This window comes from Myxocyprinus asiaticus, chromosome 11 (genome assembly GCF_019703515.2).
Source record: "Myxocyprinus asiaticus isolate MX2 ecotype Aquarium Trade chromosome 11, UBuf_Myxa_2, whole genome shotgun sequence".
Lineage (NCBI taxonomy): Eukaryota > Metazoa > Chordata > Actinopteri > Cypriniformes > Catostomidae > Myxocyprinus > Myxocyprinus asiaticus.
In genome coordinates this window covers 1,594,924-1,613,810 of record NC_059354.1, presented here as the reverse complement: position 1 = coordinate 1,613,810, position 18,887 = coordinate 1,594,924, and the positions used below count along the sequence as shown (strand labels likewise).

General features: G+C 48.5%; 1 protein-coding gene across 3 annotated transcripts in view; it reads right to left on the bottom strand.

Moving 5' to 3' along the window:
• The window catches only part of osbpl6 (oxysterol binding protein-like 6), a 367,626-nt gene that overhangs the window by 28,328 nt on the left and 320,411 nt on the right, over positions 1–18,887 (bottom strand). For all 3 annotated transcript variants that reach the window (XM_051710487.1, XM_051710486.1, XM_051710488.1), the window contains 4 exons: positions 5,034–5,097; positions 4,840–4,918; positions 4,395–4,539; positions 4,145–4,289 (listed from right to left, as the gene is read on the bottom strand). In XM_051710487.1, coding sequence (XP_051566447.1) covers positions 4,145–4,289; positions 4,395–4,539; positions 4,840–4,918; positions 5,034–5,097 — 433 coding nt within the window. The remainder of the gene's footprint in view (positions 1–4,144; positions 4,290–4,394; positions 4,540–4,839; positions 4,919–5,033; positions 5,098–18,887) is intronic.

Genomic DNA, 18,887 nt, shown 5'->3' with positions numbered 1-18,887 from the left:
AAAACCCTTTCTTCATCTCGGCTGGAGGGACAGGTTCTATCGCGTCCTTCCGTAGGAGGGTAGCAATCTCCGTGCAAGGTAGCAGCGTTTCCGTCTTTCACCAAGGTGAAGTGGACACCGCTGGACCTGGGCGGATGCCCGGCGAAGTGAATCGTGCAGCCGAGTCGGACGGTCCGGACCAGCCCTCGTGACGGACTGGAAAGCGCAAGCCATGCGTCCAAGTTACGCGCAAGGGGGACCAAAGGGACAACGTCATCGGATGTACCGGCAGGTGGGGCCTCGCGGCGGGGTGGAGCTCGAGGTTCCACACCACATCGTGGCCGTGCTGAGTCCGAGGACATCGAAGCACTTACCTGGCTCCTTGTGACCACCCCCGGAACAGGCTGGGAGGGGGGAGGAAGAGGCCTGTCCTCGTGACCCGTGGAGACTGTCACATTGGGGGCGGATTTGTGCCACAGCTGGGCGCTCAGGGCGGGAGACCGCCGCTGGAGTGCCAACCTGCCAAATGGAGTGGTGGATGGTGGTCGTGATGCCAGCCGTACACACCGGATATGTGACCCAGGGAACAAGGAAACCACTCTTGCTGAGCTCTTGAGTACTGCAGCCACTTGGGCATGCAGCGCAATTAAATGCAAAAGGTAACAAAAAGATGAAGATCTGCTTACCAGCTCCAGAGCAGCGGGTTTCGTTGTCCCTGGGTCGCCCATCTCAAGGGCGCTTTGAAGCCTTTCACGGGTTCTGGGCGGCCGCAAGACGGGTGGCGTCTGCTTCCTGAGGTGGGCTCCACGCCGGGGCCAGGCCGAAGGGGCAGGCTGCGGCGGAGCCGGTGCAGTCACCGCAGGGGGACGCCCTCGGCGATGAGTAGATGGGGTGCGGGATCTTGAGCCGCGCCGGGGCAGGATAAGCCGGCTAGCATCCATCTACTGCTCTACCATCGAGAACTGCTGGGCAAAGTCCTCGACGGTGTCGCCGAATAGGCCCGCCTGGGAAATGGGGGCAGCAAGGAATCGTGTCCTGTCGGCCTCACCCGTCTCGACCAGGTTGAGCCAAAGGTGGCGCTCCTGGACCACTAGTGTGGCCATCGTCCACCCAAGAGACCGCGCCGTGACCCCCGTCGCTCGGAGAGCGAGGTCGGTCACGGAGCGCAGTTCCCGCATCAATCCCGGGGTGGAACTACCCTTGTGCAGTTCCTTTAGCGCCTTGGCGGACTTGCAGGAGAGCCATGGCGTGCAGGGCAGAGGCGGCTTGTCCAGCGGCACCATAGGCCTTGGCCGTCAGAGACGACGTAAACCTACAGGCCTTGGTCGGGGGCTTTGGGCACCCGTGCCAGGTGGCAGCGCTCTGCAGGCATAGGTGCACCGCAAGCACCTTTATCCACCAGGGGATTGCCGAATAACCCTTGTCCGCCCCACCATCGAGGGTAGTGAGAGCGGGGAAGCTGAAAAGATCGGGACCGGGCAGTAAAAAGTGCCTCCTGTGACCTTGTCAGCTCTTCATGCACTTCTGGGAAGAAAGGAACGGGGCGGGGCGTGGCTTTGAGCGGCGACACGAGCCCAGGAACCAATCACCGAACCGCGAGGGTTCAGGGAAGAGCGGTGAAATCCATTCTAACCGATGCTCGCGGCTGTCCGGGAAAGCATGTCATCATCTCCGCGTCAGCCTGTGACTGGGCGATCGACCCCGAAGGGAGGAGCCCAGCTGAGGCTTCCGACTGGACGAGCCCGCTCTCCGAAGCTGCGCTCGAGAGCTCATCACTTTCGCAGGCTCCGAATAAGAGGTCGAACTCGCCGTGAGACGAGCCGGCGGACTCACCCGGAAGCCCGATCGGGGCAGACGAGCGTGCTGGGGAATGGGAGGTCCGCGGGGGGATACCCGGTGGAGGCGGTCCCATTGGGGTCCCCAAATTGCCCCCAGTGCTAGCCGCGCTGGCCTCAAACCCGTGGGTAAAAGGACCGAGGTGGGAGCCTCTGGGGTGGCTCGCTTTCTTACGAAGGCGAGCCGCGACCGCAACGTTGCCATGGACATATTCTCGCAATGAGAACGTGACCATCCACGAACGCTGTCTCCGCGTGAGCAGTGCCCAGACACGAAAGACAGTGATCGTGACTGTTAGAAGGCGAGAGATAACGAGCACAACCAGGAATAACACACAATCGGAAAAGCATCTTTAAAAAGACGCGTCTTTAAAAAGACGTTCCGTGTGTGCGCTCTTTTAGAGAAATATATACTCTTTTAGAGGGGAAAAATGCTCTTTCAGAAAATATACTCTCTAGTTTTTCTGCGAAGCGCCCAGGGGCATTCACTGCAGTGCACCAGTGCAGAGGAGGGAGAAGCCGCTGAAATGCGCCGTCAGATCCAGCAGATGAATGAACAGTAGTATTCAGCTCAGCGAGCATGACCGTTCGGCTCTGAAGAGAAAATCTGAATGAGTGGTTGCATACCAGCTCCTTTTATACCCGTATGTTCGGGGGAGTGGCATGCAAATACCACTCGCCAATTTTCATTGGCCTTTTATCAAAGACCAGAGGTGTCTCGGGCTCCCAAGAGTGACCCCTAGTGTCACTACATCGACACCAACGTCGAGTGAGTGACAGATAGAGAACCTCACATCACAATCCAAAATACAACATTGGAGTTATATTTTGTCAAATAAAGTGCTGCAGAACAGAGCATCACAGATGTTAGATACTGCTTAAGAATAATACAATTACTACAGATTTTTTATTATTAGTAGTAGTAGTATCACAGTGAATATTACATAAGTTTACAGTAGTGATATATTTCTGTCATAATTTTTTCCTATAAATGTAGCTTTTATTTTGAATGAGCTTTTATTTTGAAGTGTTTCTGTGTTGTTTTGACCAAGGAGCTCTGATATTATGACGGCAGCTTCCCACTCTGGAAAAGCCAGTTGCTACCTAACTCAGTGATTATTAAACCACAAAAGGATGCTATTTCGTTAAATAAGTATGTACTCTGTATGTGCCTCACACTACAACATGAATTTGCACTCTGTTTACTTTCATTTGCTACAACCAGAGCATGTGATGCTTATGATGGTGTTTTCCCTGGATGAGCAAAGGAGTTTTAAAAAAGGTATGAGCAGCCGTCGTCAGCACAACACTGTTGTGCATGCATTGAATTTCATGCAAACTATATATTTATCTAAATAAATCACAGCTTTTGCGGTTAATCTCACTAGGACTTAACGTGATTTTAATTTGTGGGCTGAATGATTACGTAATGACATTCGTACGTCAGATGGTCTCAGTTTTTGGTATCGGAGCATTTTTATGAGTACGAGTACCAGTACATAAGTGCGGTATCAGACCCGATACCGATAGCAGTATCGATATCAGGACATCCCTGCAACTACTTACAATGAAATTTATAGTTGATTTTTATCATTTTACTTATCTTAGTTGTTGCAGCCCTCTGAAAGCTTTTGCATTTAGCCCATCAAATTTGTCAGATGCTTAATCTTGCAATACATCCACAATAATGAGTTTCAATATATTCATTCAATAAAAAAAAATCTAAACAATTTAAAAATTATGTTGATGGATTTCACTTATTGGCTCAACTAAGAACAACAGTTTCCCAAATTCCACTACCATGTAAGTCTCACACACTTTTTCTTTGTTGGAGAGTGCATGGTTTAAACATAACACAGTCATCGTGCTACTCTTAACTAGTTTAGGATACCTCTCCAGTGCTCTTAAATAATTTGGGAGCTGAGACCAAGTCTTAACACTTACGCCAGGTTCAGTGTAAACAGTATCATCTGTTAATATGGGCACCGAAACGAAAATGCCCCGCTCATGGAGGATGTGTGAACCTGGCGTTACAGTATGAACCTTTGTACATCACACTTATTCTTAAAGTCTAGGAATAAGAGCAAAATTACATCATTCTTAGAATTTTGATCTGATTGAAAGAATTTAAATTATAATGTGTTACACTACTTTTTTTTTTTGACTAAATAGTAGCAAGATTACAGTAATTAATTACTTTGTAACAGGATTACACCCAACACTGGTTCTGAATCCAAGCCAATACTAACTCATCACTCAACCCCCCCCCCCCCCCCCACACACACACATTTGTTAATTTTTGGACCCTGTGGGTGTGAGTGTGCATGTACCTGGTCTCCACATGCACTTAGCTGAAGGTGGGACTCCACAGTAAAGACCCTCATGCCATTTGCCAAACAGCCTGTGAATAACCTTCCCCTCCTGGTCCAGCACAGAGCCCTGCACCTCATTCACATTAGAGCTCCAGTAATTACCCTGCACACAAACACATACATGGACAGATGAAGATGCTGGAATCAAACATCAGCTCATGAAAATGTGTGTGTGTGTGTGTGTGTGTGTGTGTGTGTGTGTGTATACCTTAATAAAGGTGAGTTTGCAGATGCAGGTAGTGTTGCGAGTGTTTCTGATGGTGACCTCTCCATAATGTTCAATCCATCGTCTGCCACTCAGAATATTGTGGACGCATGTCGTCACTTTGTTCCACTCATAGTGATCACCATAACTACCAGCACATGCACACATACTCTTACTATAGGTTTCTGAAATCACTGCTTTAATACTGATTATGTCTGGAGGTTGAACCTCAAAGAAATATGTGCAGGTCACATCTCAACCCAAAATCAAAAGAAACAAATAAGAAATTATATTTTCCATAAAGAAAAGAAGCATACTTTTAGGACCATTAAAAATGTGCTCAGTCTTTTCAGAGACAAGAGAGGAAAGAATGAGAGATATAAAGACTGAGAATTGAGCAGAGACACACATAGTACAGATACAAAACAGAGAGACCGAGACACTGTACCTAGGCAGCATGACATTTACTGTTCCAATGGGAAGAATCTCCATAGACTTCCCCCAAAACTTATTCTTCCATCTGACATCTGAAACACACACACACACACACACACACACACACACACACACACACACATATGAGTGTGCAACTAAAAGGGCTTAGAGTAAAAGCAGAGGAACAGTATGAGGACTGACTCTTACCCTGCCAGAAGGTGAAGTTCTGTGACTCACAGTGACAGGCGGAGATGGGGGGGTGATGGCTCACCTGTGCACAGACAGACAAATACAATCACCTGCTCAAGTTTATTCACGAAGGAGTGGGTGAATTACTTCAATATTTAAAAAATACCATATTGCGTGTATAATATTTGATCCATAATTTTCTAAAGCACATCATCAACATGCAACCTTGTCTCAGACTGAACCTTACTATAAATACATTTCTGCAAACTGACTTAAATGTGCCACATTCTATGTTTTGTCGCAGTTTCCTGGTGAAATTAACAACAACTGTTCATTTTATTCACTTTCACACAAATTACGACTACAACAGCTGATTATGATAGACCCTAATTTTTGCTCTTTTACTCACACACTGCTATGTTATAATATTGAAATTTTTTTAACACATTATTTTTGTCACACATTATACATTTGTACATATACAGTGAAATTCTTTTTTTTTTTTTTTTTGCATAGGGTCAGCCATGATATGGCACCCCTGGAGCAGATAGGGTCAAGGGCCTTGCTCAAGGGCCCAACAGTGGCATCTTGGCATTGCTGGGGCTTGAAACCCCTACCCCAAAGAAAAACGATACATTTTAACACTTGTATAGACCCACCTACATTTACACACTTATTCCAATGTGATTAGCTTCTGCAGTAGCTCACCTGATAGTGTTAGACTTTGAACTCGGAAGACCAAGGTTCAGGCCCAGCCAATGACAAAAGTAGGCATGTGAGACCAAAGTGTACACAAAATAACATGGTTGCTTCAGAAAATGTGCTTTTCATATCACATTTGCTTTTAGCAAATATTAGTTAGGTTTAGGTGTTGGTTTAGGTTTAGGATGTCTGTTTTTTCACCTCTCATTTGCTTTTACAACACTATTGGTTAGGTTTAGGTTAAAATTTTAGGTTAGGGAGGTATGTTTTACTTATTAAAACCTCCATTTCAGAGGCAGATTAAGTTATTACATTTTAATTAAATATTATGAATACATTTTCTTTGGAATTGTCAAGTCTATATGTGTTTTGTTCTGTTAAGTTTAGTTCCTGTTCAGGTCATGTGGTTACACGTCATGTTATATCCTGTTTCCCTACCATGTCATGTGATTCCCTGTTTCCATGTCAAGTCATGTGATCATCCTGTTTCCCTCCATGTTCATGTGTCTTGTTTTCATTGGTTTATTATCTTGTTAACTTGTTATCAGTTCTAGTTTGTCATTGGTTTAAGTTTATTAGTCTTGTTATCTTGTTTATAGTTCTGTCTGTTCATTGGTTGTCTTGTTACCCTTGTCAATGTATTTATACCCTCATGTTTGCCATGGTCTTTTGTCAGGTATTGTGTTAATGTAACATTGTTTGGTAGTCAAGTCAAGTCAAGTCTAAGTTTATGTTTATGTTTTGTTCATGTTTGTAGTACAGGTTTTTGGATTTCACAATTGTTAATAAAACTGCACTTGGGTTCATCACACATCATCGTCTCTTTGTTTACCTTGTTGCCAGCCAACGTTAAAGAATACCTGACTGCAAAATGAACCCAGCAGTTCAGCTTCTTCATTTATGTCAGGGGAATCATCACCTGGAGGTATATGTAGAGGACTTTTGTGCTCTGGCCAGCAGGGTCGATTTTAATGAGATCGCCCACAAGGACTGTTTTTGCTTTGGGCTGAATGAGCCAATCTCCTCCTTGATGACAGACGGCCAGAGTACCTACAGCCTGACTCAATTTATCAACCTTGCCCTACTGATATATGGTTCATCGTTCACTTTGGGGGAGGTGGACACCGAGTCCCACGTCATTGCCGCCAAGCCAGAGTTCCACGTCATGGTTGACGAGCCAGGGTCCCACGTCATTGTCGACGAGCCAGGGTCCCATGTCATGGTCGACGAGCCAGGGTCCCACGTCCTGGTCGCAGAGCTTGCGCCACCTTCTGCCCCTGATCCTTAGTCAGCTCCATGCCATGTCACAGCCACGCCAGAGTCAGCTCCATGCCATGTCACTGCCATGCCAGAGTCTGCTCCATGCCATGTCACAGCCATGCCTGAGTCTGCTCCATGCCATGTCTCAGCCACGCCTGAGTCTGCTCCATGCCATGTCTCAGCCACGCCAGAGTCTGCTCCATGCCATGTCACAGCCACGCCTGAGTCTGCTCCATGCCATGTCACCACCACACCTGAGTCTGCTCCATGCCCCATCACACCTTGGCCTGCTCCATGCCATGTCACAGCAACGCATCAGCCTGCTCCATGCCATGTCACAACAATGCCTCAGCCTGCTCCATGCCATGTCACAGCAACGCCTCAGCCTGCTCCATGCCATGTCACAGCAATGCCTCAGCCTGCTCCATGCCATGTCACAGCAACGCCTCAGCCTGCTCCATGCCATCTCACAGCAACGCCTCAGCCTGCTCCATGCCATGTCACAGCAACATCTCAGCCTGCTCCATGCCATGTCACAGCAACGCATCAGCCTGCTCCATGCCATGTCACAGCAATGCCTCAGCCTGCTCCATGCCATGTCACAGCAACACCTCAGCCTGCTCCATGCAATGTCACAGCAATGCCTCAGCCTGCTCCATGCCATGTCACAGCAACGCCTCAGCCTGCTCCATGCCATGTCACAGCAACGCCTCAGCCTGCTCCATGCCATGTCACAGCAACACCTCAGCCTGCTCCATGCCATGTCACAGCAACGCCTCAGCCTGCTCCATGCCATGTCACAGCAACACCTCAGCCTGCTCCATGCCATGTCACAGCAGCACCTCAGCCTGCTCCATGCCATGTCAGAGCAACGCCTGAGCCTGTCACAATAACAGCTCAGTCTGCTTCACGCCATGTCACAGCCAAACCTCAGTCTGCTCCATGCCATGTCTCAGCCAAGCCCCAGACTGCTCCATGCCTTGTCACAACAAGCCTCTACCCCACGGTCCAGGCCCGCCTCTACTCCATGGCCCAGGCCCGCCTCTGCTCCCTGGTCCAGGCCCGCCTCTGCTCCCCGGTTTATGTTTTGTTCACGTTTGTGGTGTGCGTTTTTGAATTTCACAATTGTTAATAAAACTTCACTTGGGTTCATCACACATCATAGTCTTAATTTACCTTTTTGCCAGCCAGTGTTACAGGAATAGCATGCACTAATAAACCAAGCACAGAAAGACCAGACCAGGAATGTGTAGTAAATGAGGTCAATTTCATATTAACTTTAATTATTCATCTTAAGGGTCAATGACATGCTGCTCATTTTTTCAAGTTAAAGGAATAGTTCACTAAAAAATTTTAATTCTCTCATTATTCACTTACCCTGATGCCATCCCAGATGTGTATGACTGTTCCCTATCTGTCACTCACTCGACGTTGTGTCAATGTAGTGACACTAGGGGTCACTCTTGGCAGCCCGAGACACCTCTGGTCTTTGATAAAAGGCCAGTGAAAATTGGCGAGTGGTATTTGCATGCCACTCCCCCGGACATACGGGTATAAAAGGAGCTGATATGCAACAACTCATTCAGATTTTCTCTTTGGAGCCAAACAGTCATGCTCATTGAGCTGAATACTACTGTTCATTCACCTCTGCTGGATCTGACGGCGCATTTCAGCGGCTTCTCCCTCCTCTGCACTGTGCACTGCAGAGAACGCCCCTGGGCACTTCGGCAGAAAAACTAGAGAGTATATTTTCTGAAAGAGCCTTTTTCCCCTCTAAAAGAGTATATATTTCTCTAAAAGTGCGCACACACGGAACGTCTTTTTAAAGATGCCTTTCCGATTGTGTGTTATTCCTGGTTGCGGTCATTATCTCTCAACTTTGGATGGTCATGATCGCTGTCTTTCGTGTCTGGGCGCGACCCACACGAAGGCAGCGTTTGTGAATGGTTCATGTTCTCACTGCGAGAACATGACCATGGCAACGTTGCGGTCACGGCTTGCTTTTGTAAGAAAGGCTCCCCGCCTCGGTCCTTCTACCTAGGGGTATGAGGCCAGCGCGGCTAGCACTTGGGGTCCCCAAATCGCCCCCATGGGATTGTCTCTGCCGGGTATCCCCCTGCAGACCTCCCATTACCCAGCACGCTCGTCTGCCCCAATCGGGCTTCCGGATGAGTTCGCCGGCTCATCTCATGGCGAGTCTGGCTTCTTGTTCCGAGTCCGCGCAGATGATGAGCTCTCGAGCGCAGCATCGGAGAGCGGGCTTGTCCAGTCGGAGACTCAGCACAGCCATGATGTGGTCCCCCTCGCGCAGAACTTGGACACATGGCTCGCGCTTTCCAATCTGTCGCAATGGCTGATCCGGACCATCCAACTCGGCTACACGATTCAGTTCGCCAGGCGCCCGCCCAGGTTCAGCGGTATTCACTTCACCTTGGTCAAGAGCGAAAACGCTGCCACCCTGCGTGCGGAGATCGCTACCCTCCTACGGAAGGACGCGATAGAACCTGTCCCTCCAGCCGAGATGAAGAAAGGGTTTTACAGCCCCTACTTCATTGTACTGAAAAAAGTCAGTGGGTTGCGGCCAATCTTGGACCTCCGAGTACTGAACCGGGATTTACACAGACTCCTGTTCAAGATGCTGACTCAAAAACGCATTCTGGCGAGCGTCCAGCATCAAGATTGGTTCGTGGCGGTAGACCTGAAGGATGCGTACTTCCACGTCTCGATCCTTCCTCGACACAGACCCTTCCTGCGCGTTTGAGGGTCAGGCATATCAATACAAAGTCCTCCCTTTCGGCCTGTCCCTGTCTCCTCGCGTCTTTACGAAGATCGCAGAGGCTGCCCTTGCCCCGTTAAGGGAGGTGGGCATTCGCATTCTCAACGATGGGCATTCGCATCTCGATGACTGGCTAATCCTAGCTCACTCTCGAGACATGTTGTGTGCACACAGGGACCTGGTGCTCTCACACCTCAGCCAACTAGTGCTTCGGGTCAACTGGGAAAAGAGCAAGCTCCTCCCAGTTCAGAGCATCTCTTTTCTCGGATTGGAGTTGGACTCAGTCTCCTTGACGGCGTGCCTTAAAAACGAGCATGCCCAGTTGGTGCTGGCCTGTTTGAAGGCGTTCAAACAGGGAACAGCAGTTCCACTGAAACTTTTTCAGAGGCTCCTGGGGCATATGGCATCCTCGGCGGTGGCCACCCTGCTAGGGTTGATGCATATGAGGCCGCTTCAGCACTGGCTCCAGACTCGAGTCCCAAGATGGGCATGGCGCCACGGGACACATCACGCGGCCATCACGTCGGTCTGTCACCGTCTTTTCAGCCCTTGGACCGACCTCTCATTTCTACGAGCAGGTGTTCCTCTAGAACTGGTCTCCAGGCATGTCATGGTCACGACAGATGCCTCCAAAATGGGCTGGGGCGCTGTTTGCAATGGGTACGCAGCCGCCGGCCTCTGGACGGGCCCACGACTGCATTGGCACATCAACTGCCTCGAGTTGTTGACAATTCTGCTCGCCCTGCGGAGGTTCCGGCTGTTGATCCAGGGCAAGCACATGTTAGTTCGGACAGACAGCACGGCAATGATAGCATATGTCAACCGCCAAGGCGGTCTGCGCTCTCGTTGTATGTCACAACTCGCCCACCATCTCCTCCTCTGGAGTCAGCAGCACTTCAAGTCGCTGCAAGCCACTCACATCCCGGGCAACCTCAACACTACAGCGGATGCGCTGTCATGGCAGGTTACCCTCAGGGGAGAGTGGAGACTCCACCCTCAGGTGGTCCAGCTGATTTGGAGTCTATTCAGATGGGCACAGGTGGACCTGTTCGCCTCCCAAGAATCCTCCCACTGCCCGCTCTGGTTCGCCCTCGGTATAGACGTGCTGGCACACAGCTGGCCCCCTGGCCTATGCAAATATGCGTTTCCCCCAGTGAGCCTGCTTGCACAGACCCTGTGCAAGGTCAGGGAGGACGAGGAGCAGATCATCCTGGTAGCACCTTTCTGGCCCACCCAGACGTGGTTCTCGGACCTCACGCTCCTTGCGACAGCTCCCCCCTGGCGAATTCCCCTGAGGAAGGACCTTCTTTCTCAGGGACGGGGCGCACCCTCTGGCACCCATGCCCAGACCTCTGGAATCTCCATGTCTGGCCCCTGGACGGGATGCGGAAGACCTAAGCTGTCTCCCACCTGCGGTGGTAGACACGTTCACTCAGGCTAAGGCCCCCTCTATGAGGCGCCTGTATGCCTTTAAGTGGCGTCTGTTCGCTAAGTGGTGTTCTTCCCGATGCGAAGACCCCCAGAGATGCGCAGTCGGATCAGTGCTTTCCTTCCTGCAGGAGAAGCTGGAAGGGAGGCTGTCCCCTTCCACCTTGAAGGTGTACATTGCCGCCATAGCAGCACACCACAACGCAGTTGACAGTAAGTCCTTAGGGAAGCACGACCTGATCATCAGGTTCCTAAGAGGTGTCAGGAGGCTGAATCCCTCCAGACCACGCCTCGTTCCCTCATGGGACCTCTCTGTAGTTCTTCAGGGTCTACAGAGAGCCCCCTTTGAGCCTTTGCAGTCAGCCAAGCATAAAGCACTCTCCTTGAAGACTTCCCTCCTGACTGCGCTCACTTCCATCAAGAGGGTAGGTGACCTGCAAGCGTTCTCTGTCAGTGAAATGTGCCTGGAGTTCGGTCCGGGTTACTCTCACATGATCCTGAGACCACGTGTGCCCAAGCACCTATGCGCCCAAGGTCCCCACCACCCCTTTTAGGGACCAGGTGGTGAACCTGCAAGCGCTGCCCCAGGAGGTGGAAGACCCAGCCCTGTCATTGCTGTGTCCAGTGTGTGCTTTACACATCTATTTGGATTGCTTTAGAATCTCTGAGCAGCTCTTTGTCTGCTTTGGTGCACAGCGGAAAGGAAGCGCTGTCTCCAAGCAGAGGATCGCCCACTGGCTCACTGACGCCATAACTATGGCATATCTCGCCCAGAACATGCCGCCCCCGGTAGGGCTATGAGCCCATTCTACCAGAGGTGTAGCGGCTTAATAAATAGAATAATAGCGTAAAAAATAAATAGATAATTAAAACTTTATTAACTTTTAAAAAATGCTTTGGCGATTTCACATGAGAATTTGGAAGCGGTGCTTATTTACAACAGAAGAACAAATGTCACGCGAGAGTTAGTTCATTTCAAATAGTATCGGAGCCCTGGACAGAGGCAATTTTTAGTTAAAACTTTTAATTATCGGCTTGTTTCTTACATAACCCTATAGATTCACTTTAGAAGACATTCATTTATCGACTGGAGTAGTGTGGATTACTTTTGCAGCCTAAATGTGACCTTTTTTTACCGTCAAAGTGCTGCCACCCACTCAGTCTTCTTCTAAAACTCTTCATTTGTGTTCTGCTGATGGAAGACAGTCATATACGTATGGGATGGCATCAGGGTAAGTGAATAATGAGAGAATTTTCATTTTTGGGTAAACTATTCCTTTAATCAAAAACATAGAAAATGCAATTTTCACAAAACAGTTACTTGAATACACTTCCATTATGACAAGTTTTCAATTTCTAATTCATTTTAATATATACACTACCGGTCAAAAGTTTTGAAACACTTACTGATTCTTTATTATAATTTTTATAATATATATATACACTGGTGGCCAAAAAGTTTGGAATAATATACAGACTTTGCTCTTTCGGAAGGAAATTGGTAATTTAATTCACCAAAGTGGCATTCAGCTGATCACAAAGTATAGTCAGGACATTACTGGTGTAAAAACAGCACCATCACTATTTGAAAAAATTTATTTTTGCTCAAATCTAGACAGGCCCCATTTCCAGCAGCCATCACTCCGACACCTAATTCTTGAGTAATCATGCTAAATTGCTAATTTGGTACTAGAAAATCACTTGCCATTATATCAAAAACAGTTTAAAGCTATTTGGTTTGTTAAATGAATCTTAACATTGTCTTTGTGTTTGTTTTTGAGTTGTCACAGTATGCAATAGACTGGCATGTCTTAAGGTCAATATTAGGTCAAAAAAGAAACAGCTTTCTCTAGAAACTCATCAGTCAATCATTGTTTTGAGGAATAAAGGCTATACAATGCTTGAAATTGCCAAAAACATCTTGGTTACTGTTGTCACCTTCGTTCCCTGATGGAGGGAACGAGAAGTTGTGTCGATGTAGTGACACTAGGGATCACCCTTGGGAGCCCCAAACACCTCTAATCTTTGAGAAAAGGCCAATGAGAATTGGCGAGTGGAATTTGCATGCCACTCCCCCAGACATACGGGTATAAAAGGAGCTGGCTCCTAACCACTCATTCAGGTTTTGTGCTGAGGAGCCGAGACAAGGTCCTGGCCATTTCAGCGGATAGTACTGTGTTGTGGAAAGAGGGACACCCTCCATCAGGGAACAGAGGTTACAACAGTAACCGAGACATTCCCCTTCTGTCACTCACTTGACGTTGTGTCGATGTAGTGACAATAGGGTCCCTATAGAAAAACACAAAAGCAGCTGGACCCTGTTACGTGAACTGCCAATGCAGATGCAAGCAAGCTGCTGCTTGCGTAATAGGAGGTGCATCAGTCCGCCCGTAACCTCCCCCAATGCCCCACAAGACTCAAACGTGGCTCAAATGGGGCTCTCCGAAGGTCCAGGAGGACCACGGAGAGATCCCATGAGGGAAAGAGGCGTGGCCTAGGAGGATTCAGCCTCCGGGCACCTCTCAGGAATGTGATGATCAGGTCATGCTTCCCTAAGGACTTACCATCCACCACATTGTGGTGTGCCGCTATGGCGGCCATATACACCTTCAGGGTGGAGGGGGACAGCTGCCCCTCCAGCCTCTCCTGCAGGAAGGAAAGCACTGACCCAACTGCGCATCTCTGGGGTCTTCACCTCGGGAAGAACACCAACTCGTGAACAAATGCCACTTCAGGGCATAAAGCTGCCCTGGCCTGAGTGATCAAGTCTACCACTGCTGGTGGTAGGCCACTTAGGTCTTCTGCGTCCCGTCCAAGGGCCAGATGTGGAGGTTCCAGAGGTCTGGGCATGGGTGCCAGATGGTGCCCCGTCCCTGAGAGAGGAGGTCCTTCCTCAGGGGAATCTGCCAGGGAGGGGCTGTCGCGAGGAGCGTGAGATCCGAGAACCAAGTCTGAGTGGGCCAGTACGGCGCCACGAGGGTGACCTGTTCCTCGTCCTCCCTGACCTTGCACAGGGTCTGTGCAAGTAGGCTCACTGGGGGGAATGCGTATTTGCGCAGCCCCCGTGGCCAGCTGTGTGCCAGTGCATCTGTCCCGAGGGGGGCTCACGTCAGGGAATACTAGAGCAGGCAGTGGGAGGATTCCCGGGAAGCGAACAAGTCTACCTGTGCTTTGCCGAATCGACTCCAAATCAGCTGGACCACCTGGGGGTGGAGTCTCTACCCTCTGCTGAGCGTCGCCTGCCGCGACAGCACGTCCGCTGTGGCGTTGAGGCTGCCCGAGATATGAGTGGCCCGCAGCGACCTCAGCCGCTGTTGACTCCAGAGGAGAAGATGGGGGGCGAGTTGCGACATGCAATGAGAGCGTAGGCCGCCTTGGCGATTTATATATGCTACTGTCGCTGTGTTGTCCGACCGGATCAACACATGCTTGGTCCAGATCAACGGCAATAGCCTCCGCAGGGCCAGCAGTACAGCCAGCAACTCGAGGCAGTTGATGTGCCAACACAGCCATGGTCCTGTCCAGGAGCCAGCGGCTGCATGCCCATTGCACATGGCTCCCCAGCCCGACACTTGCTGTAGGGGGACTCCTGCCCGCAGAAACGCAAGGTCTGTCCAAGGGCTGAATAAGTGGCGGCAGAGTGGTGTGATAGCCACGCGTTGTATGCCACGGTGCCATGCCCATCTCAGGACTCGAGTCTGAAGCCAGTGCTGAAGCGGTCTCATATGCATCAACCCGAGCGGCATGACCACCGGATGACTTCAGGCAGTTCTGCACCGACTGCGCGCGCTCGCTTGTGAGGTGCCTTTCCCACCGCCTTTCTTTGGCATGATGAAGTAAGGGCTGTAGAAACCTTTCCTCATCTCAGCTGGAGGGACAGGCTCTATCGCACCCTTGCTCAGTAGAGTCACGATCTCTGCACACAGGCTGGCGGCGTTCTAGCCCTGCACCGAGGTGAAGCGGACCCCACTGAACTGGGGCGGGCGCCTGGTGAACTGAATCATATAGCCAAGTCGGATGGTCCTGGCCAGCCACCACGACGGGTTGGAAAGCGCTAACCACGTGTCCAAGCTCCGTGCGAGGGTCACTAAGGGGACAATCACATCTAATGTACCTGTGGGTGGGGACTCGCGGCGGGGGGAGCAGGGGATGCCATGTCGAGGAGCCTTGCTTCGTCTCGAACTTATGGCTGCGCTGAGGGGGCCCTTGAAGCACTTACCTTGCTCCATGTACCCAGCGTCGGGGGGTTCGGCGAGGGGAGAGGAGGGATTTTTTGACCGTCCTCGTAACTCGTCACAACCTCCTGGCCATGGGTGTGGGTGTGAATGTGGTTTGGTCAGGCACGCGAAGGCGGGGGGCCCATGTTCACAGGTGCTCAGTGTCCGGTCGCCGTGATAACGTAAACAACCGTGTGACCCAAGGAGTGAGGAAACCGCTCTTTTTTTTAAAAATGTGGGTACCGCAGCCCGTTCGGGGCAAGATGTGCTGTATTGCCTCAGTCTGCTTCTTCACCGCTGAGAACTGCTGGGCAAAGTCCTTGACAGTGTCACCGAATAGGCTGATCTGAGTGATGGGAGCGTTAAGAAAGCGAGCCTTGTCAGCATCCCTCATCTCGACCAGAGCTGTGAGCGGCGCCCCGAACCCAGGAACCAATTATCTAGCCGCGAGGGCTCAGGGGAGGGTGGAGGGTTCAAGTCCAACCCAACGCTCACGCCGGCCCGGGCAAGCATGGCGGTCAGCTCTGCGTCGGACTCAGACTGGGCAGGCACACCGAAGGTGGCAGCCCAGTCGAGTCCTCGGCATCCGACATCGTCAGCGCGCTCTCCGATGCAGCGATCGAGGACTCATCCTACTCACAAGCCCCGAAGGAGATGTTAAGCTGGCCGTGAGGCAAGCTGGTCTCAACTCGGAACTTGACGGGGGTAAATGAGCGTGCTGGGGAACGGGAGGTCCATGGGAATTTACCAGGCGAGGCTGCGACCATTGGAGTCCCCAAATCGCCTCCAGCGCCAGCCGGGCCGGCCTCATACCTGTAGGTAGAAGGCCTAGCATGGGGGGCAGCTGGAGTGGCATTCCCTCCAACATTGCCATGGTCATGTTCTCGCAATGAGAACACAAACCATCCACAAATGCTGCCTCAGTGTGAGTATGGCCCAGACACGTGAGGCAGCACCCGTGGCCGTCAGAGGCGGAGAGATAACGACCGCATCCAGGAATTACACAATGACGGAACGGCATCTTTAAAAAGACGCATCTTTAAAAAGATGTTCACGTCAATGTGCTGCTCTAATAGAGGAAAATATACTCTTTGCAGAGATATATACTCTCTTAGTAGCACTGTCGAAGCACCCAGGGGTGTAGTCTGCATTAAGCGCGCAGAAGGAGAGAAGCCACTGGAATGCAACGTATATCCTTGTTAGAGCCAGTTGTCCAGTTGTTAAGCGCTTTCCTTTGTCTTTGAAGACTGTAGTATACACCTTTGTTTGAAATCTTCCGTTTTTTGGCAATTTCAAGCATTGTATAGACTTCATTCCTCAAAACAATGATTGACTAATGAGTTTCTAGAGAAAGCTGTTTCTTTTTTGCCAGTTTGGACCTAATATTGACCTTAAAACATGCCAGTTAATTGCATACTGTGACAACTAAAAAACAAACAAAAAGACAATGTTAAGCTTCATTTAACAAACCAAATAGCTTTCAGCAGTGTTTGATATAATGGCAAGTGATTTTCTAGTACCAAATTAGCAATTTAGCATGATTACTCAGGGATAAGGTTTTGGAGTGATGCCTGCTGGAAATGGGGCCTGTCTAGATTTGATCAAAAGTGACTTTTTTCAAATAGTGATGGTGCTTTTTTTTTACATCAGTAATGTCCTAACTATACTTTGTGATCAGTTGAAAGACACTTCAGTGAATTAAAGTACCAATTTCCTTCAGAAACAGCAAAAACTGTGCATTATTACAAACTTTTGGCCACCAGTATACTTTAAACTGTGATGTAAAAAGATAAACTGTATATTGTCCCTTTCGGCATTCCATAGGTCAACAAAGGTTGCTTTAAGTTCATTTTTAGGAAATAGCTGACTAAAGTAAGTACTTATGAATTTTTTTTTTGTTGATAGATTTGCCAAAGTTTGCAAGTTTTATTGCATTGTCTATTAATAAAAGAGTTTTGCAAAAGAATGTCCTAGTAAATGTCTTGGCGCCTGACTTAAAGTTTGAAAATTCCTCGAGCAAATCTGTATACATTAATCTTTGTTTTCAAATATCTAAATATTTGCTACTTATTGCATCTGGATTGACCAACTCAACACATTTTCCAATATCTTACCAAGACAGGAATGTTGACCAGACACACAGCCGCAATCGCGTGTCTGTCGCAAGTGCTATTCTTGTATGTATGCACATACTGAAAAGCAGCTGACAACAAGACAGCACGTGTGTGTACTGATTTATGTATTTGGTGTTATCAATACTGTAGAAAGACAGGTGTCTTTAATTTATTTATATTACTTAATATTCAAATACATTGTTAGAATTTTATAATATAATACAGTACTGTGCAAAAGTCTTAAGATGCACATAAGATGTTTCACAAAAGCATTTGTCTTAAGATGGTTATTTATATGTCAATAAGAAATATGTGTTAGACTCCCAAACATTACTTTTGCAAATAGAAAAGATTAGAATAGAAGAACAGGGAGCCCTGCAACAGATGTCATGGCCCCCACATAGCCCCCCACTGAACATAGTGTCAGTCTGAGATTACATGAAGAGATAAAAGCAATTGAGACAGCCTAAATAGTTAAAAGAACTGTGGCGAATTCTCTAAGAAGCTTGGAACATCCTATATGCCAGCAACCAAGAAAAACTGTGTCCAGGTGTACCTAGGAGAACTGGTGCTGTTTTAAAGGCAAAGGTGGTCACACCAAATATTGATTTAGCTTTTTTATGTTTACTGGACTTTGTATGACATTAAGTGATAAATGAAAACTATTTATGTCGTTATTTTTTAAGACATATTCTCTATGCAACATTTTTCACAAGTGCCTAAAACTTTTGCACAGTACTGTATGTTTTAGTATCAAATTGATACAGAAGTACTGGTACTTCTGACATCCCTACAAGATGATATTTTACCGCTTTATGGAAAACAGTCATGGCTAAAGCCCAAAGTATACTTATATTTTGATGCTTAAGGCTCAGAGTCTGCGTACAATCGAATGTGAGCCTGTCAAAGTACAGTATACTCCATTTGGTAGATGGGCATGTGCGTTACGACTGCCAAGACACTGGACTATTTCTCTTAAGGCGTTTAGAGTAGACCACTGATATAATATACAGTTGAAGTCATAAGTTTACATACACCTTAGCCAAATACATTTAAACTCAGTTTTCACAATTCCTGACATTTAATCGCAGGAAACATCCCCTGTCTTAAGTCAGTTAGGACCACTACTTTATTTTAAGAATGTGAAATGTCAGAATAATAGTATAGAGAATGATTTATTTCAGCTTTTATTTCTTTCATCACATTCCCAGTTGGTCAGAAGTTTGTATACACTTGGTAAGTATTTGGTAGCATTGCCTTTATATTGTTTAACTTTGGTCAAACGTTTTGGGTATCCTTCCACAAGCTTCTCACAATAAATTGCTGGAATTTTGGCCCATTCCTCCAGACAGAACTGGTGTAACTGAGTCAGGTT